Raw genomic sequence first — 17,374 nt, forward strand, 5'->3', positions numbered from 1 at the left:
TCAGTCGGAAGAAATGAATGGAAATGAGGGAGTATTCACCAAGTTATTCACTGTTAGCAAGTGTCAGCAGCAGCAGAGGGGAGAGATGAGAAGAAGCTGGCAGCTTTGGATTCCTATTTGCTTTTCTGTTAGGAAAGGACATCCACTGGGAAGACGTGCTTATTGCCTCACTCCTGCGACTGAATCCTTTTTTCTCTCATTCCCTTCCTAAAAGCTCTGGCTTCTGTGACTCTGTTCTTTTTGCTTTGCAGTTTCTGACAGCTGTTGGTTGACACGCACTTAACTTCTGGATGAGCTTAAGTGATTTTTAATCTATATTTAAACTAAGTGATTAAGCAAATAAACACAGCAGCTCCCACGGGTTCCTTTCTCAGGTCCTGCCTTGCTCCTGACGTCTATCAAGAGGCAGGTTTCACAATGCAGCAAGGAGTCAGATGGTAGGAGTCACACATTTTGGTTTTGCAAGACTTTTGAACAATTTTGGGTTTGCAGTGAAAGTCTGTCTCGTTCCTAGAGCCGCTGAAGTGCCAGCTGTGGAGACTGGCTGCACACTCGTAGCAGGTACGCTGTGACAGATCAGCACTTGGCTGTGTGTGAAATACTCAAGTGTCCAAGACTGCGTTTGGCCTCTCTCCTGGGAATTATATTTAGTACCAATTATGGCAGTATTCCTCATGATGTGGATACCTGTCCGCTGGGAACAAAGTGCACAAGATCAAATTATTTTCAGGCAGACCAAGATTTCAGGTACTGTTAGTGTTCAACCTTTCTTCAGCTGAGATCCAGTACCATCTGTAGCTTCTGCTTCAATCAAACAGAAAAGCTTCTCCATTTGAGTGCACAGCGAATTGAAGTGGAAATTCAATTTATATATTTAGGCAGTGTGTCACCAACCATCTTTATGCAACTGCACAAAGTCCATTGTTAAAAGCAACAACAACAACAAAACAGTTATGTAGCAAAAGACACTTGCTTCTCTGCATGTTTCTATTAATTATAGCTACCTTTCCCACTAGAGCTGCAGAGGAAATGCCCAGTTATGGACTAAGTTAAAAACACTGAGTCAGTGTAGATGAGAAGGGAAATAGGAAACTAGGGCTGGTCGCTTGTAGTGGGGGCAAGCCTATGGGTCAGCTCAAACAATTCCACATTTCCCCTCTGAAGTGCAGCATTATGATGTTCATTTATTTTTGTAGCTACTGCTCTTGACTTTCACTGAGCAGCAGTTACCTCGGATGACATCATATTCTTCCACTTTTGTTGATCTCATTTGTAACTTCATAATTAGGTGTGGCCACAGACCAATTTGCCTGGATGTCACAGGCTGGGAGCCGCTATCACAGACCTTTGCACACCCTATTCAGATTGCCTCAGAAAAAAGCACTGCAGGTTGTGGGAGATGGCCGTCCTCAGTTTTAAAAGTAGCAGGGCTTCCTTCTTCCCAGGGGAGAGAGAAAGAAGTATCGGCCACTCTTGGCACGGCCCGTGGGTACTGAGCAAACCAGGCCTGCAGCTTCACCTCCCTTTGTACGAGTGGGCTGCGTGTGTCAACACACTCCCTTTGTAAACGATGCGCTTGGGTACATTTCTGAATCCTCTCACCCTGCTGCATGCAAGGAAGTATAAAACAGTAAGAAGCAGGGGGGTGATGAAAAGAGGAGGCAATGCCAACATGCAGTGGGGCAGGGTGGGTGGAGATCTCAGTTAAGAGAGGAGCTGTGGTGGAGCACAGGTGCCAGAGCAAACAGGATCACAGGATGCCATGGGATACGCTCACGAAGTCAAACATAGCCGCTGCCTGGCAAGGCACTTTCATAATCACAGGCAGGGAGACAGCAAATGCTGAGTCACAGGGCATTTTGTCATGCACCTGAGTGTATATCCTCCCTGGGAAAAATCAAGTGTAATTACCACTTAAAAGAAGTGACAGACAAAAAGGTAAAGATGAGAGCCTGCGTCTGGTTTCCCTTGTGGTGTACCTTGTCTAGTCACTGCAGCCTGCAGGAAGTGATGTCAAATGCTTTTTCCATATCATTTTCTTACAACCTTGCAGAGGCATAAATAGCCACAAAGCACAAGCCAGTGGAATACCAGGCTTCTGTTATTCACAGAAAAATTACCACATCTGAAATCAAAGGAAGAAAGATCGTAGCATTTGCTTTCCCATATAGATTTCTTGACTGATAGGAACTCATTAGTTTCTGAGTCCACAGCAATAAAAATGCTTTACGATTTTACAGCGGCTAATGGGTGTTACTGTTGTGCATCAGAGGTATGTGATTTTGAAATGCCATTTAGGAAAAAAAAAAAAAAAAAAAAAAAAAAAAAGGAGAGAAACAATGGGAGAAAACAGCTCCCTCTGTCCTGGCCTCTGAACATCTTTCTTCCTGTTTGGTATTAAAAGCGGGGCCAGGTTCATCTGTTCACTGCCTCACTAGTTAAATGTGAAGGCAAATAACAACAACAGTATTATAATAGATTTTAAGAATGTAGAATAATAAATTAATAACAAATGACAGTGCCACTAGCTTCAAAAGTATTTTCTTAATTGTTCCAAGGAAAGATTAAGCACCTATATTGTATTCAGCCCCTTTCTCAAAGACAAGTTATCTTTTATGTGACTTGCACAGAATGAGTTTTACCTCTTTGATGTTCTATAAATCACTTAGAAGTATGTTGCCACCTGCTGGAGAAAGTGTATCTTTCATTATATCAATTGATAAATGTGAAAAAGCAGGCAAGGTTTAAGGCACTCAAAGCACTTTCTTTAAATCTGAAAAGGAACAGCAAACCTCAGACTAAGGGTAACCTGGGAGACAATGCTCCGGGGCTAATTTAATTATGTCAATCTTTTAGACACTTCAAGTGAAAAGAGGAGTTAACACTTAACTGGAAAGGGTGAGGGAATTAGCAAGAAGAAGGTGATAAGGTTGCATTGCCCATGAGAAACAGGGAAGGGCAGGCACTTAACACTGAACAGTGAGGGGCTGGGCTGAAAACGCATAGTTAGGAAAACCATAAAATGCTGTAAGACCACTGCCTCAGCCACATCTCTGGTTTTTACTTTCCGGAAGAGTTAATAGTTTTAGAACCGAGGGATTAGCCAGAGGGTGCTGGCCATGGGAAAATGGTTTTCTCAATGCAAAAGCATGTTTCTGTCCTTTCTCTCTTGTATTTGTATGCTCATTTTGGCACTTACACCTAGAGAGTTTCCATTAGGGCATTCAGTGTGTTAACTGAAGGACAGCATGCTCTGAAGTGGGAAAATTTACTGAGTTGTCAGAAGAGCTGTAGTAAGTTGGTCTGTGATATGGTTCCATGCAGTGCTTACTGGTCTGCAGGATGTTTGCTCCTGACAATTGGCTTGGAAAGCATGGGAGAGTGGTTAATGTTTAGGAGGTGGGCTCTGGCAAACTCCTTTCAAGCTTTGATTTTTTTTTTTTTTTTTTTTTTTTTTCCAGTGTAAATTATAATTGTTTTATAGATTCTTACAGAGCTGAGTTCCAGCTGAGGTTCTTGCAGGCAACCATGATACCCATGGCTAGACAACTGTGGGACCTTCTTTTTCCTATAGTAGGTATGTACAAATAAGACATTTGGTCACTCAGAGGCACCATTTGCATCACTGGGGAAGAGACACAAATGGGAGAAGGTCTCTTGATTGGGTGGGGGACACAGGCATATGCAGCATTTTCCTCAAAGCAAGCATGGTCTGAGAGCCTATCTGAGAGCCTGGCTATACATACATGTATGTTACACCCTTCTTGGTATCTTATGGAAGTTGTTACTTTTGGGGAAGTACATTTGTTTGCCCATGGCTTTTACAAATGAGGAATACTTTTGTATTGATCACAATAAAATAATACTCTACAGACAGGGAGGTAGAGGGATAACCAGTACCACAACTACAGAGAAAATCTGTGAGGAAGTCCAGGGTTTAATTCACATTATAATTTTGTTACCAGGTTATCTCCAGGGCAGTTCACATAATTTAAATATGAGCTTCCTTTGTTGTGTCCTTACCTCTCCTGAAAGCCACATCTTCCTGCCCGCCCTTCTGCACCAGCACTTGTGTTTAGATCATGGATCACAGTCATCTGGTGCGTGGCACTGAACTGGCTCACTCATCTCACAGATGAGCTAATATTGGCACACAGAACGGGCTGGGCAGGGCAGCCAGGAGTGGCAGAGATGGTATTGTGATAGCCCGGATTTAGGCAAGCTCAATCTCCTGGGTATCCAGACCTCCGATATGGTATGTGTTCATCCACACTGTTGTCTACAATCTGTTCTTGACAGAAGGAACATTGAGTAGATCAGACATTATAGAGCATCTAGATGCTGATAGCTGTGCCCATAGCTGGGAGAACACATTAACTGTTTAAGCTGAAGCTACTGTGAATGTGAGCACATCCATTAGAAAAAAAAATATACAAACAAACAAAAAAGGCTAGAATTTAGGCTTTCAGTTGAAACAGATCACCAAAATTGCTCACTGAAATCTCTCTCATGAGTCCCTCTTGTAGACTTGCACTACTACTACACACAAAAAGTAATCATGTTGATTCTCCACACAGTCTTGGTGAATCAAAGACCTCATAAATCCTTTGCCCACAACCCTTGTTCCCCTCTTCTTTTCGGAACATCAAACCTGTGAATGCAGCACTGGGATATAATTATTGCACATGTTTGTAAATTAAATAATCACAGCAGATGATAGTGCAGATGGACGGAGCAGACTTGTGGGCCTGGGTTAGCTTTAGGCTGATGTTTCATTCCCAAATAAGGGGAGGATCTGGCATCCAATTTAACCACACTAAACTCAGACAAAGCTTTCTTGTGAGGTATCAGTCCTAACCGGCGTTGGTATCTACCAAAATGGGAAAGAAAATCTCTTCCATTTCTGGACCTGGCCAAGAAGAGAAAGATTATAAAAATATGTCCTGTGGGATTTGAATGGAAATATTCCATGGACCTGTACATTGAGAAATTTGTGCACAAATTTCAGTTTAGCCTAATTTCCAGTTACATTTTGAGATGGCTTTTCCACTTACCAAGCAATCTTTCACTCTTGTACTGCTAAAAATACAAAAGTATAAGCATCATTGTTTAAGGCAAAAGAGGAGACCTCATCTGAAAGGAGGGGTTAAATTCATGTTAGGTGAAGATGAGCTGAAGCTGCAACTGCTGCAGAAAATACTAGTATGCTGGTATGTTCCAGGAAACTGTCTCATTTTCTTTTCTTCTTTTTTAAGAGAAGAAAGGAAAAATCCTGGTCTGGTAAATCTTGGGTTTTCAATCAGAATGAAGGTTCTAAGTTGATTTTTTGTGAAGGAAGTTAATGCCTGATTGGGAGGACTATTTACACTACAGGACAGTGTTTGAACAAGAACAAATTGATTCAGACTAGCCATGGAATACATTAGAGTGGAAATCAGAGCTCAAAATCATGAGAGCAATCAGCATCTGGGACAGGTACGGGCTGGAGCAGTTGGGGAAAAATACCCACGCTTTCAGACAGAGCTTGATAGGAACGGAGAAAGGAGTATATGATGTGGTATCTGCCAGAGTGGGAGAATGGATCTGATAGTCCAATAAAACCCTTCCTACCTAATTTTCCTAAACCTAGTGCAATGTGTGTATACCTTTTGAAAAGCCAAATGAGAACACTTGCAGTTTATGATGATAAGGATGATTGGAGAGCAGAGGAATGTGGTTTTGTTATGTCTCAGAGCTGTCACACAAAGATGGTAAACAGCTGGGGCTGGACCTGGGTTTAGGCTTCTGCCAGTGCTTGCAGACAGGCTGAGTCAGGAAGAGCCACCTTGTGTTTTTAGCAAAGCAGACACAGGTGACCCCACAGAGGCATGCTACAAAAGCCTCCAGCAGCCCAGCCAGCGTGGGACCTGCGTGTCTGGCTCTGCACTGGGGAGAAGGCCTGAGGCACAGAGCTGTGTTTTGGAGCAATGTTTATGGGGGTGAGGTTTGCAGAAGAAGGGCAGAGGAAAAGGAGATGTAACTGTGTTAGTTTGTACAGAGCTAAACATGTGCCGTTGCTACTGGTGGTGCCACTCGCTGCCAGCTGGCGTGCAAGCAAAGATGGGGATGACCAACTTTAATCTTGCAATGGGTCTGTCTGTATTGTAAACTGCCCTGTACTCTGTGGGATAACATTTCTCTGCTTCTGCCAGAAGGTGAGAAGTTTACACATAATATATTTTGTATACATACTGTATATACACAGTATGTATATAGAACATGTTTATAATGTTCTCATTATAAAATAATATAAATCAGATGAAGCCTGAAAGTGTTGTGTAAGATTAACTTCATTAACACCAGATACAAAGTCTGCTAGTTTAGAGGGCAAAGCTGTAAATACAACTGTTGGCATAATCTGAACACAACAAAAATCCAGGTTTGAAGTATTGTTGATACAGAAGTTGGGTCTAACAAGCTTTGCCTAGAAAGATGGGACAAGCCTGCAGAGTAAATCTAGCCCAATTCAAGGTCAGCCTTATGCTGGACCGCCACCTGCTTTGTGGCAATCATTGCTTAGCTACAAAGCCAAGACTGGATCAAACAGTCACAAAAAAAAAGACGTGTCAGTTTGCATGGAAGTGTTTATTAGCAGCCAGCTATCTTCTGGGGACACCAGATGTGTGCGCACCAATCCCCACAGCGACAATCCCCCCGCCGCCATCTTGAGGAGGCGGAACCCTCACCCGTCTCCCTTCGCTCCGGGAGGGGCGGAGCGGGAGGGGGGGTGGGGCGGCCACGGCGCAGGCGCGGAGTGGCGGCGGGCGGGCACGTGAGGCGGCTCACGTGAGGGCTGGCGGAAGCGGCCGTTGGCGGCGGCCGTTGGTGCGGCCGTTGGGCGCCATGGCGTCCATCCTGGACGAGTACGAGGACTCCCTGCACCGCTCCGCCGCCGTGCAGCAGAGCCGCGCCGCCGTGGGCATCCCGCACTCCGGTAAGCGCCTCTCCGCCGCCCGGACGGACGGACGGGCCCCGGTGCGGTGCCCGGGGGCGGCGGTGTGGCGCGTCAGGCGCCGGGGTGCCTCAGGACGAGGGGTGTCCCTGAAAGGCCGAGCGCCCCGAGGCGCCGTGTGGTGGGTGTCTGTGGCAGGCGGCGTGCCTACAGCCTCACCGCGCTGCAGCACGGCTCGGGCGGGGCGGGGGGAGCTGCCAGAGGCCACCTCAACAGCTTCCTTTTTTGATTTTTAGTCTTCGTCAAGGAGCCCAACTGCTGCAGCCACAGTGGCTGTGCAGGCGGTTGTACCTGCATGGGGTTGGTTTCCTATCCTGGTGCAACTTTCTCAAAGTTTTGCTGTTTGGGGTGATTTGGGGTGTGCAGTCAATGTAAAGCAATGGTGTGGTGACCTGTCAGTCATTTCTTTCATATGTGAGAAAGCAACCAAGCAACCAAGTAGCAAGCACCCTTCTTGATAAATCCAAGGTAAACCCCATAGGTTCAATAACAGATGGCCATTGGATGCCACCTCACAACATCATATTGATGAGAAAATGGTTGAGAGAGGATTCTGTGCTACCTGGTATCATCAAGGTAGTACCCACTGCTACACAGAGCTGGCGTATGGGGGTTACACTTCTGGAAATGCATTGGCATGTTATTTCAAGTCTTTTCCTCATATAGTGCTGCCCGCTGTCTTTGGGGAAAACAAGTTGTGATGCTTGTATATGTGGCATTGATGAATTGACATACTCATGTATGAATTATAAAGAATAAACACACAAAATTACTCTGAATCTACATACTTAAGTAGATACATACCTACTGTTTGTTTTAATGTACGTTAAGTTATTTTGTTGCATGGTGTTATGTAAGAGTAAGTGTCCTGAACAGGCGTTGAACAAAACAGTGTTGGGACATGGTGCCAGCTGAAAATACATTTCTAAGGACTCAACTTTTCTTCTTGACTTAGGCAACGCTGTCTTCGGTCATGACTGTCTTACAGTTGGGAAATCTGCCTGTTTGGTGACAAATGATGTTGGCAAAGGAGGTTTTGGAAACTGCTTAATTACAAGGACACAGTCCAATCAGGATTTCAGTCATTCATACATCAGAATGCATTGCCATTTTGGAATAAAAACTTAGCCCGATAGGATCACAAAATTTCTAGGTTGGAAGAGACCTCAAGATCATCAAGTCCAACCTCTGACCTAACACTAACAGTCCTCCACTAAACCATATCCCTAAGCTCTACATCTAAACATCTTTTAAAGACCTCCAGGGGTGGTGACTCAACCACTTCCCTGGGCAGCCCGTTCCAATGCCTAAATTTGTGGGCAAAATTAAGTTTAAGCAAATTGATTTTGAAAGAAGTGTAAGTTAATAGTTAAATTCCTCAAACCAGTCCTTAAGGTTATGTTGAAAATACTGGAAGATGTTAAAAATGTATTTCTCTGTTTCAGTGAGTCGTTCCCAACGTTACAGAACAGGTACTCAGAGTTGTAGATTCTGTTGCAGAGCTCAAGTACAGCTGCAGTGTAACCTTCAAGTACTCCAGTTCCAGCCTGAAAAGCCCTACTTTGATCTGGTAGACTCGATTGATGCTGGTGAACTTAAATCCTTGAACAGATTCAAAGATCTAAGGAAGAACATAGTTTTTAGAAATCAGGGTGGGAAATATTGCAGTAGGATCTCACCTAATAGAAAGCGGACATTGAGGTCAGGATGGAGGAAGGGGGCTGTTTGAAAGGAATATTGAGTTGTAAAATATTTATCTCCTTTGTATAGGGAATTGTAAGCTGGAGAACTGCATCTGTGTCATGTTACGGACACTAGTTAAAATCCTTATGTTAATGCTGCTACTGCAGTTGTTATAACTAATGGATACAGTCTTAAGTCTACAATGTGCTGATTTGAACTGTATAAAAAACAAACAATCATTCAAACATCCTACCTCTTGCTGTCCCAGTCTGCCTTTTGCCTGGTGGCAATCTGAAAAGAAATCAAGACTCTGAATGAATGGGACTTGAAGATCTTGTTGGGGTATACAAGCATATATGAAGGAAATATATATTGGTTACCTGTGACATCATGTGAATCTCTACCTTGGGAGCTTTGTCCGCATGTTTTGAACCACCATTCATAACAGCAAGTTTAGGCCTTCACATTGCAGCTGCTTAACCTGAGCAGAAGAACATCTGTTTTGCTTAAGTGTAAAGAAAGGAATGCACATCTGCATGAGTGGGTAGCATTTCAGCTGTGGATCAACATGGAGGAAAAATACTCATGCTGAGCAAGAGGCTGCCTACTCAGATTGTGGTTGCTTTGTCTGTTCCCGTGTGCACATCTCTCTTCTAAACCAGCAATCCTTTAAAGATCCCGCAGCTGGCCTAGTGTTGAGGCAGAAGCAAGGAGAAGATACTGGCAGAAAGGGCAATAAAAGGAATCGTAGTGTTAGTAGGCTGCGTTCTACTACTGTGCTGTTGTTTTCAACAACAACAGGGCTGGAGTTAGTTTTTCAGGATAATGTGGAGGAGGTTATAGGTATGGAATATGCATTGGAGGGATGCTGTTTGTCCCAGCCTAGAGATTATTAGGTCAATGCTCTTCAGAATGGAGGTAGTCTGTTTCCTCCAAGATACAAATTTTTCATTGTGTACATCTTGCTGGATAGCTGCTTTGGCGGTGAGTGGCCTTAACTTGCAGTAGCTCTGTTTTGCTTTTAATCTTCCTGTTCAGGCTACCTGCTGCGTGGATCTACTTGCCTTAGAAATCCTTCACTTGCTCATGGAGCAAAGCAGATGAGTTAACCTAGCCATGTATCCCGTCTGTCTGGCTTTCCAGCTGGAGGTAGTGTGGTCAGACTGCGATCTTCTGCTGTTCTCTTTGCCAGAAGATTATGTAATACTTTGTGCGTATGGGAAACTCAGTCAATGGGAAAACCTGCCTCGTGGGACAGATGTGGATGCAACTCTGAGATACGATCTGTTTGTGGATGTACAGATGTTCCAGGATTTTGCTGATGATTATTATGACTTGTTTGGTTGTTGTTTTTTGATATGAACCTAAAACCACCACCAACAAACACACACAAATAACACCCTCACCATCAACAAACAAATTAACATTAACATGGTTTTAAAAATAACTTTACCTTATGCACTATGGATGTCGAATATTGTAGCCTATTCAGTTCCAATATAGAAAAAATAATAAATATATCTCAGCTAACGCTGCAGTTGTCTCTTTTGTACCTTGTATGGGAGTGTCAAACCAGAGCACTATTAGTGTCTTACATAATACCAGCTGTTTTCTTCTGTCTTGAACAAATAAAGTGCCCCTCCTCCCCGCCCCCCCCCCCCCCCAAAAAAAAAAAAAAAAAGTCTTTTGATTCTGTTCCCGTTTTCAGCTTTATATGCAGTTTATGTAACAGTTCTGTATCTTGCCCTGGAATTCTTTGTCACAAGCTTGCATTTCTGTAACAAGACAGTAAGGCATATTACTACTTTTCTGTTTTGCACTTACGGGAGTGCTGCTCTCAGTGTTTATGCTCCACAGAGCACTGTATCTTTTTGGTAAAACCTAAAGCAGGCAGTGGTTCCTCTCTCTTTCAAGAGTAGATTCTGGTGTAGCATGTAGTTCTTGTGTTTTCTTTGTATTGTTTTGTATAAGTGTTCATGTTCTTTCTCCAGGGTATGTGAATGCACGGCTGGAGAAGGAAACACCAATATTTAACAAGCAAAGAATTGATTTTGCTCCTCCAGAGAAAATTAACAGCTTAGTGGTCTCCTCTAACCAGCTCTGTATGAGCCTTGGCAAAGACACCCTTCTCAGGTAATGCTGCCAGTCACCTGAAGTTATTGAATGTTTTCCCATTTTTTTTTTATTTTTATTTTTTTTAAGTTAATAGAGAACTTGTAATTAAAAAAGGGATAAGAAGCCACAAACCTGCATATATGGAAAACTGTAAGAAACTATGCCTGTGTGAACTTTTGTGGGCAGCATTCTTTCATGGTTTCTCTTTGCAGGATTGATCTTGGGAAGCCAGATGAACCTAATCAGGTGGAGTTGGGACGCAAAGATGAAGCCAGAGTCTACAAGATGTTTTTGGACCACACAGGTGAGGCAATGGGCTATGTATATTTACGGGCGGTGGTTGACAGCAGAGGCAACTGAATGTGCATTGCAAGTACTGGGGAAGGAGTCCTCTTTTTCTCTGTTCTGTGAATAAGGCAAACAGATGGTTCTTGTGGGCTGTACTCCATTGCCCAGGGGTTCTGCCTACTGATTTGTGTGTATGTTGTTGCTTTTGAACCATCTGAAATGCAGTGAGGCTGTTCACTGATGCAATGAGGCTGTTCTGAACAAGGCTGCTAAAAGAAACCATAGGAAATCCTTGCAGTTGCCTTGTACTGTTTGTGTATATGTAAGATTTTTTTAAAAAGAACTGTCAAACATCTGCAGCTTGCTGTAGCCTTGACTGATTTAAAACCAAACAAAAGTTTTGGAAAGAGATGCTCATTAGCTGCCAGGGACAGGAGAGAACTCTGGGAAATGTTTGTTCTTAGAATGTTTATTAAAATAGAAGAATACCTTTTTTCTGAAGATTCTGGGATTTGCAATTTTAGTTTGCAACATGAACTACTGTTCTGATCCAGTATGGAAATCCCCCACGTTCTTATGAATGCCTGGAAAAGTATGTTGATTAAGTCTGTTGATACTAGTGCTTATCTAATGTGAGGCTGAGAAGCCTAAGGAATTTGACTTGCTTAGGCAACAGTGTAAATTTGTTCTATCCTTCTGCCCTTCTCCCGTGCCCCTGCAGGCTCTCATCTGCTGATTGCTCTGAACACCAGTGAATGCCTTTACCTGAACAGAAGTGTTCAGAAAGCACGGACACTCTCCCGCTGGAAAGGCCACTTAATTGAAAGCGTGGGCTGGAACAAATTTCTTGGTACAGAGACCAACACTGGGCCTATCCTGGTGGGAACAGCCCAGGGGCAAATCTATGAAGCCGAAATATCTGTCAGTGAGGGAAGCCTCTTCAGCACTAATCCCGACCAGTACTTCCGACAGGTCTACACTCTGGAGGAGGAATCAGGACCCGCACCAGTCTGCTGTTTGGAGATTGAACGAGGAATAGAAGGGAAATTCTTTATTATCGCCACCACTCGAAAGAGACTATTCCAGTTTGTTGGCAAAGTGCCTGAAGGGACAGAGCAGCAAGGCTTCAGCTCCATATTTGCTCTGCATGCTGACCATTTGCCCAGCTTCCGAGAGTTTCCAGCCAGCTTTGGTTTCAGCGAGATAGCCTTTTACACTCCAAAACTGCGTTCCAACCCACGCTCCTTTGCCTGGATGATGGGAAATGGTGTTCTGTATGGTAATTTGGATTATAGCCGTCCTGATTCAATTCTGAGTGATGAACGGGTCTGGGTTTATCCTTCTGATATTGACATAACTGTGAACAAGCCAATATCCATTGTACTTACCCAGTTTCACTTTCTGTTGCTGCTGCCTGACCGGGTAAAGGCTGTATGCACTTTGAATGAGCAGGTTGTCTTTCAAGACCTGTTCCTGGAGAAGTTTGGCACATTGACACGCATGATCAAGGATCCCACAGTTCAGCAGATATGGATCCACACAGAGAAAGTAGTGTTCCGCTATCATGTTCAGCGGGAATCTAGAGATGTGTGGAAGATGTATATGAATATGAACAAATTTGATTTAGCTAAAGAGTATTGTAAAGACCGTCCGGAGTGCCTAGACATTGTGTTGGCAAAAGAGGCAGAGCACTGCTTCCAAAACAAGAGATACCTAGACAGTGCCAAATGTTATGCGCTGACCCAGAACTACTTCGAGGAAATTGCCCTTAAGTTCATTGAAGCCAAGCAAGAAGAGGCCCTGATGGAGTTTCTGATTAAGAAGCTAAGTAGCTTGAAGCCTTCTGAGAAGACACAGACCACTCTTCTGACCACGTGGTTAACAGAGCTGTACTTGAACTGGCTAGGTATATTGGAGGGAGATCCCTCACAGCGAAATCTCTATTTGGATACGCGGGAGAAGTTTCGCACCTTCCTGAGCAGCCCTAAAAACAAAGACTGTCTGTTTAATAATCGGGCATCTATTTATGAACTGTTGGCGAGCCATGGGGACACGGAGCACATGGTCTACTTCGCAGTCATCATGCAGGACTATGAGCGAGTAGTAGCTCACCACTGCCAGCATGATGAGTATGATGAAGCTTTAAACGTGCTGTCTAGGCACAGAGATGAGAAGCTGTTCTACAAGTTCTCCCCAGTCCTCATCCAGCATATTCCCAAGAAGGTAGTTGATGCTTGGATTTCTATGGGCTCCAGACTTGATGCCAGGAATCTCATTCCAGCTCTTGTTAACTACAGCCAGAGTGCCAGCACCCAGCAGATCAATGAAGCCATTAGATACATGGAGTTCTGTGTCTATCAGTTGGAGGAAACCCAGCAAGCTATTCACAACTACTTGTTGTCTCTCTACGCTTTGTGTCGGCCAGATTCGCTGCTATCATACCTGGAGCAAGCAGGAACCAATCCAAACAGGATCCACTACGACCTGAAGTACGCACTGCGCCTGTGTGCAGAGCATGGGCACCACCATGCTTGTGTCCATATTTACAAAGTGATGGAATTATATGAAGAAGCCGTGGATCTTGCGTTACAGGTATGTGTGTCTGCCTGCATGCTATGATGTATGGAAATGTAGCTAGGTCAAGTTATCTCAAATAACTGAAAACTGAGAGGAAATGGACAGACTCATCTGTATAGGAGCTGTGCAGCTAAGTCTAGGAGGAAAGGCTCTTAATGTCTGTGCTTTCACAGCTGTTTTAGGTGGACAGCTGACTTTAAGGTGTGGGTATGAAAAGTACAAGGGGGAATACTGTCTGTCTTAAGCTCAGTCTCCAACATAAAATTATTCTGCATTTATGCAAGGCTTTTTCAGCTGTTGTTCAGGATTCTATTTGCTTTCTATTCCTAGCTGTGGTAATTATCAGAGTAATGCTTTTGTCAGCTTAGTCTGACCTTCAGGGAGATGTTTGAGATCTGTCTACTGGCACTGCTGTGTCTTCACTGAAGCGTGTAGCCAGCAAAGATAGTGTAACATAGATGTGCCTTTATTTTAGTGCTGTGCTTTGTTCTTTGCTCAGTAGTAAGCAAATCTTCTAGCTGGAGCAGTAGCGATGGAGAGGTGTTTGCGATGGAAACGAGCAGCAGGCCAGTGATGAGTGAAGCCCTAGGCAACGAAATAGCAAGAGGTTTTCTATAAATGCCTCCTGTAATGGACAGCAGGCTTTGAACTCAGTTTCCTCGTCTGTTCAACTTCTAGGTGGATGTTGATCTCGCCAAGTCCTGTGCAGACCTCCCCGAAGATGACGAGGAACTCCGGAAGAAGCTCTGGTTGAAGATTGCTCGCCATGTTGTTCAAGAAGAGAAAGATGTCAAGAAGGCAATGGCTTGCCTCTCCAGCTGCGCCCTTCTGAAGATTGAAGACGTCCTGCCATTCTTTCCAGACTTTGTCACTATTGACCATTTTAAGGAGGCAATCTGTAACTCTCTGGAGGACTACAACAAGCACATTGAGGAGCTGAAAAGGGAGATGGAGGAAGCCACACAGAGTGCCAAGAGAATTCGAGAGGACATCCAGGAAATGAGAAATAAGTATGGCTCCGTTGAGCCTCAGGAAAAGTGTGCTGCTTGTGACTTTCCACTTTTAAACCGCCCATTTTACCTTTTCCTTTGTGGTCACATGTTCCATTATGACTGTCTTCTTCAGGCAGTTTTTCCAAACCTTCCTGCCTATAAGCAGGCAAAGCTTGAAGATCTTCAAAAGAAGCTGGCAGCTACCAGTCAGCCTTCCAAAGGCCACCATCGTCCCAAGGATGCAGATACTGCTAGCTTGGGGAAGGGGCAGCAGAGCCGGGAACAAATCAAAGCTGACATTGATGATATTGTGGCAGCCGAATGTGTGTACTGTGGAGAGCTGATGATCCGGTCCATTGACAAGCCCTTTATTGATCCCCAAAAGTACGAAGAGGAGATGCAAAGCTGGCTGTAGTTCTCCTCCAAAACTGCAACTGTCAGTACACTAGAGGGGTTTTGTTCACAACTGGTGACGCTTCTGTGGTAGAAATATAAGCTCCAGAAGTGGGAACATGGTGGCTTCTGTGCAATTCTAAGGAAAGAGTAGTGGGGTCTTGGTATTGGAATTACAGTGAACTAGTCTTGAAAAATGAGGGGACGTAGTGATGGCTAAGAGCTTGAAAAATAATTAAAGCTAATCTTCTGGATTTTTTTTTAGATGTTTGCAACTTGCAGTTCTGAGGTTCTCAGTGGGAAGGTAACGGAGTGCCTTGTTGCCCAGAAGGAACTGGCAATAGTGTGTGGTTTCTCTTCCCTGTCGTGTGGTATCTGTTTTGGTGAAGACAACCTTAAAGGGATGGCAGTAAGGAACACTCAGCAGTGTAGTCTTATTCATCACTTCCAGTGCTAGAATTGCCTTTGGTTTCCTTTTTGATGAGTGCTATAACCACATACACTGAGAGAACATGAAAGGAGAAGTGCTCTTGCACATATATTTTGTAAACATCATGCCACACAAATACATGTTTCTACACAATGTAATACAGGAATGTGTATAATTTTTCAAGCAGGTGTATCACAATACACGCAAGTCATTTGCCTGCAATTCAGGGGGTGTAATTCTTCTTTCCCATGAGCTTTATGGGCCAGTCCATATATTTGGATTTTCTCTAAGGACTCTTCTTTTTTTTTTTTTTTTTTGGCAACGCTTTCTAGCCTGTTTACCCTGTCGTCCCATTTCTTCTGTAATTGCCTTTGTATAGTGGGTTTTGTTTTCATCTCCACTCCAAACCAAAATTGATACATGCACTAGTATGGTTTCAACTGATACTCCAGACAAGTAGGAACACTACCCTTTTGTATTGCCCTCTGTTCCTCTTCAAGCTGCCCTTGAATAGGGATCTAGTCATAGATTCCTTCAAGGATGGACTACAGAAAGCTCTAATTGGTGGTAACAAATTTGCTCTCCTATTTGAAGCCAGTGCTGTGTAATCAGGCAGGTTTTTGCCTTCTTGACAGTATCTGATGCTTTTTGGGGATGCCTGCAGCTCAGTGCAGGTCTGTTGCTCTGACTTGGAAAATTCTTCCCAGAAGGCAATTCTTCCCAGGGAACAACAACAGAAAGCTCTAGTAGTTTAGCTTGGGTTCCTTGTTTTATTACTAAAGAAACTAAAATTTTGATGAAGCTCTACTGTTAGGGGATAAAAATGATGACTTTTAATTAAGGCAAGAGAAAACAATTGTCCTCTGAAAAACTCTTGTTATTTTGCGTACCTGTCTGTGCTTGTCTTTAGCACCTGTCTCAATCTGCAAGTCACTTACTCTGTTCATAGGATGTAGAAATTGGTCTTCACATCACTAAAAGGGAGTATCAATTTCTTTCCTCAAGGAACAGACCTAAGAATTTTGATAACCATTCGTAACTCCAGAAGAACATTCATGCTTTTTTTGGAGCTTCAGCCTGTAATGAATGAATTTTATTTGTGTAAAGTGAGTAATAAAAAGCAGAGCTGGCAGGAAGATCTGAGGTTTTGAAATCTTCTCACTGCTAGAGCTATGGGATAAGCAGTTTCGTTATTATTGCCTTGTAGTGCTTGTTGCTGGCTTATCAGAAACTGCTGTTTCAGTGGTTCCATAAACCAGTGGATCAGAAACCCCATTCAGTAGTTTTCTTTGGCCTTTTACTTTTTATAAGTTGATGGCTGTTATCAGAAGAATTTGTGATGGAACTAAATGTGATGTCCTTTGAAGTTCAGCATTAAACCTGTTGTAAGTGGCCGCTCCTGCATTGTCTTTTCATGTAAGAAGTGTGATATTCAAGGTGTTGATAACCATTATAAAGAAACAGCAGCCCTGTGCCAAAACCTTTTCCTGGTCCAAAGCAAGCAAGTGGCTTTTTTTCTGCCTTTTAACAGAAACATGAGTAGCAACTCATCCTGATGCAGTGAGTAACATAAAGTTGCTTATTTTCCTTGGGGCATTCTTAATGCTTGTTCCATCCTTTTACTTTGTAGTGTTTACAGTATGCTTTCCTGGTATGTTATTAGTAGTTCCCCATTATTTTCCTATTAGCGCAACAGAATGTCACAATATTAGATAAACGTTTCTGCTTTGCTCTTGACAAGGAGCAATATTTGCTTACAGAACATTCCAGAGAGATTTGCTGGTCTGCAATATTGGAAGAAGTGTGTGTCTGGAAACTGGGGCATACCAAGTAAATTAAAACACATAAGTCTTTGCGTGAGATAGATTGATGGGGAAAGTACCTCAAAAATCCACTGAATTCAGT

General features: G+C 43.4%; 1 protein-coding gene across 1 annotated transcript; it reads left to right on the top strand.

Annotated features, from left to right (window-relative positions):
- The first annotated feature begins 6,859 nt into the window (after window positions 1-6,859).
- On the top strand, window positions 6,860-16,863 carry VPS18 (VPS18 core subunit of CORVET and HOPS complexes). Its single transcript, XM_032188725.1, has 5 exons — window positions 6,860-6,973; window positions 10,666-10,807; window positions 11,002-11,093; window positions 11,799-13,669; window positions 14,333-16,863. The coding sequence occupies exons 1-5, from the start codon at window positions 6,883-6,885 to the stop codon at window positions 15,059-15,061; spliced, it is 2,925 nt and encodes a 974-aa protein (XP_032044616.1). The 5' UTR covers window positions 6,860-6,882; the 3' UTR covers window positions 15,062-16,863.
- Window positions 16,864-17,374: the final 511 nt, after the last annotated feature.

Source organism: Aythya fuligula, chromosome 5 (assembly GCF_009819795.1).
Source record: "Aythya fuligula isolate bAytFul2 chromosome 5, bAytFul2.pri, whole genome shotgun sequence".
In the NCBI taxonomy this organism is placed as follows: Eukaryota; Metazoa; Chordata; class Aves; order Anseriformes; family Anatidae; genus Aythya; species Aythya fuligula.

Bases quoted from the DNA above. Each gene is read 5' to 3' on its own strand.
- VPS18 (XM_032188725.1), top strand. From the start codon at position 6,883: ATGGCGTCCATCCTGGACGAGTACGAGGACTCCCTGCACCGCTCCGCC. The intron at 6,974-10,665 runs GTAAGCGCCTCT...TTCTTTCTCCAG, and splicing joins CGTGGGCATCCCGCACTCCG to GGTATGTGAATGCACGGCTG. The intron at 13,670-14,332 runs GTATGTGTGTCT...TTCAACTTCTAG, and splicing joins CCGTGGATCTTGCGTTACAG to GTGGATGTTGATCTCGCCAA.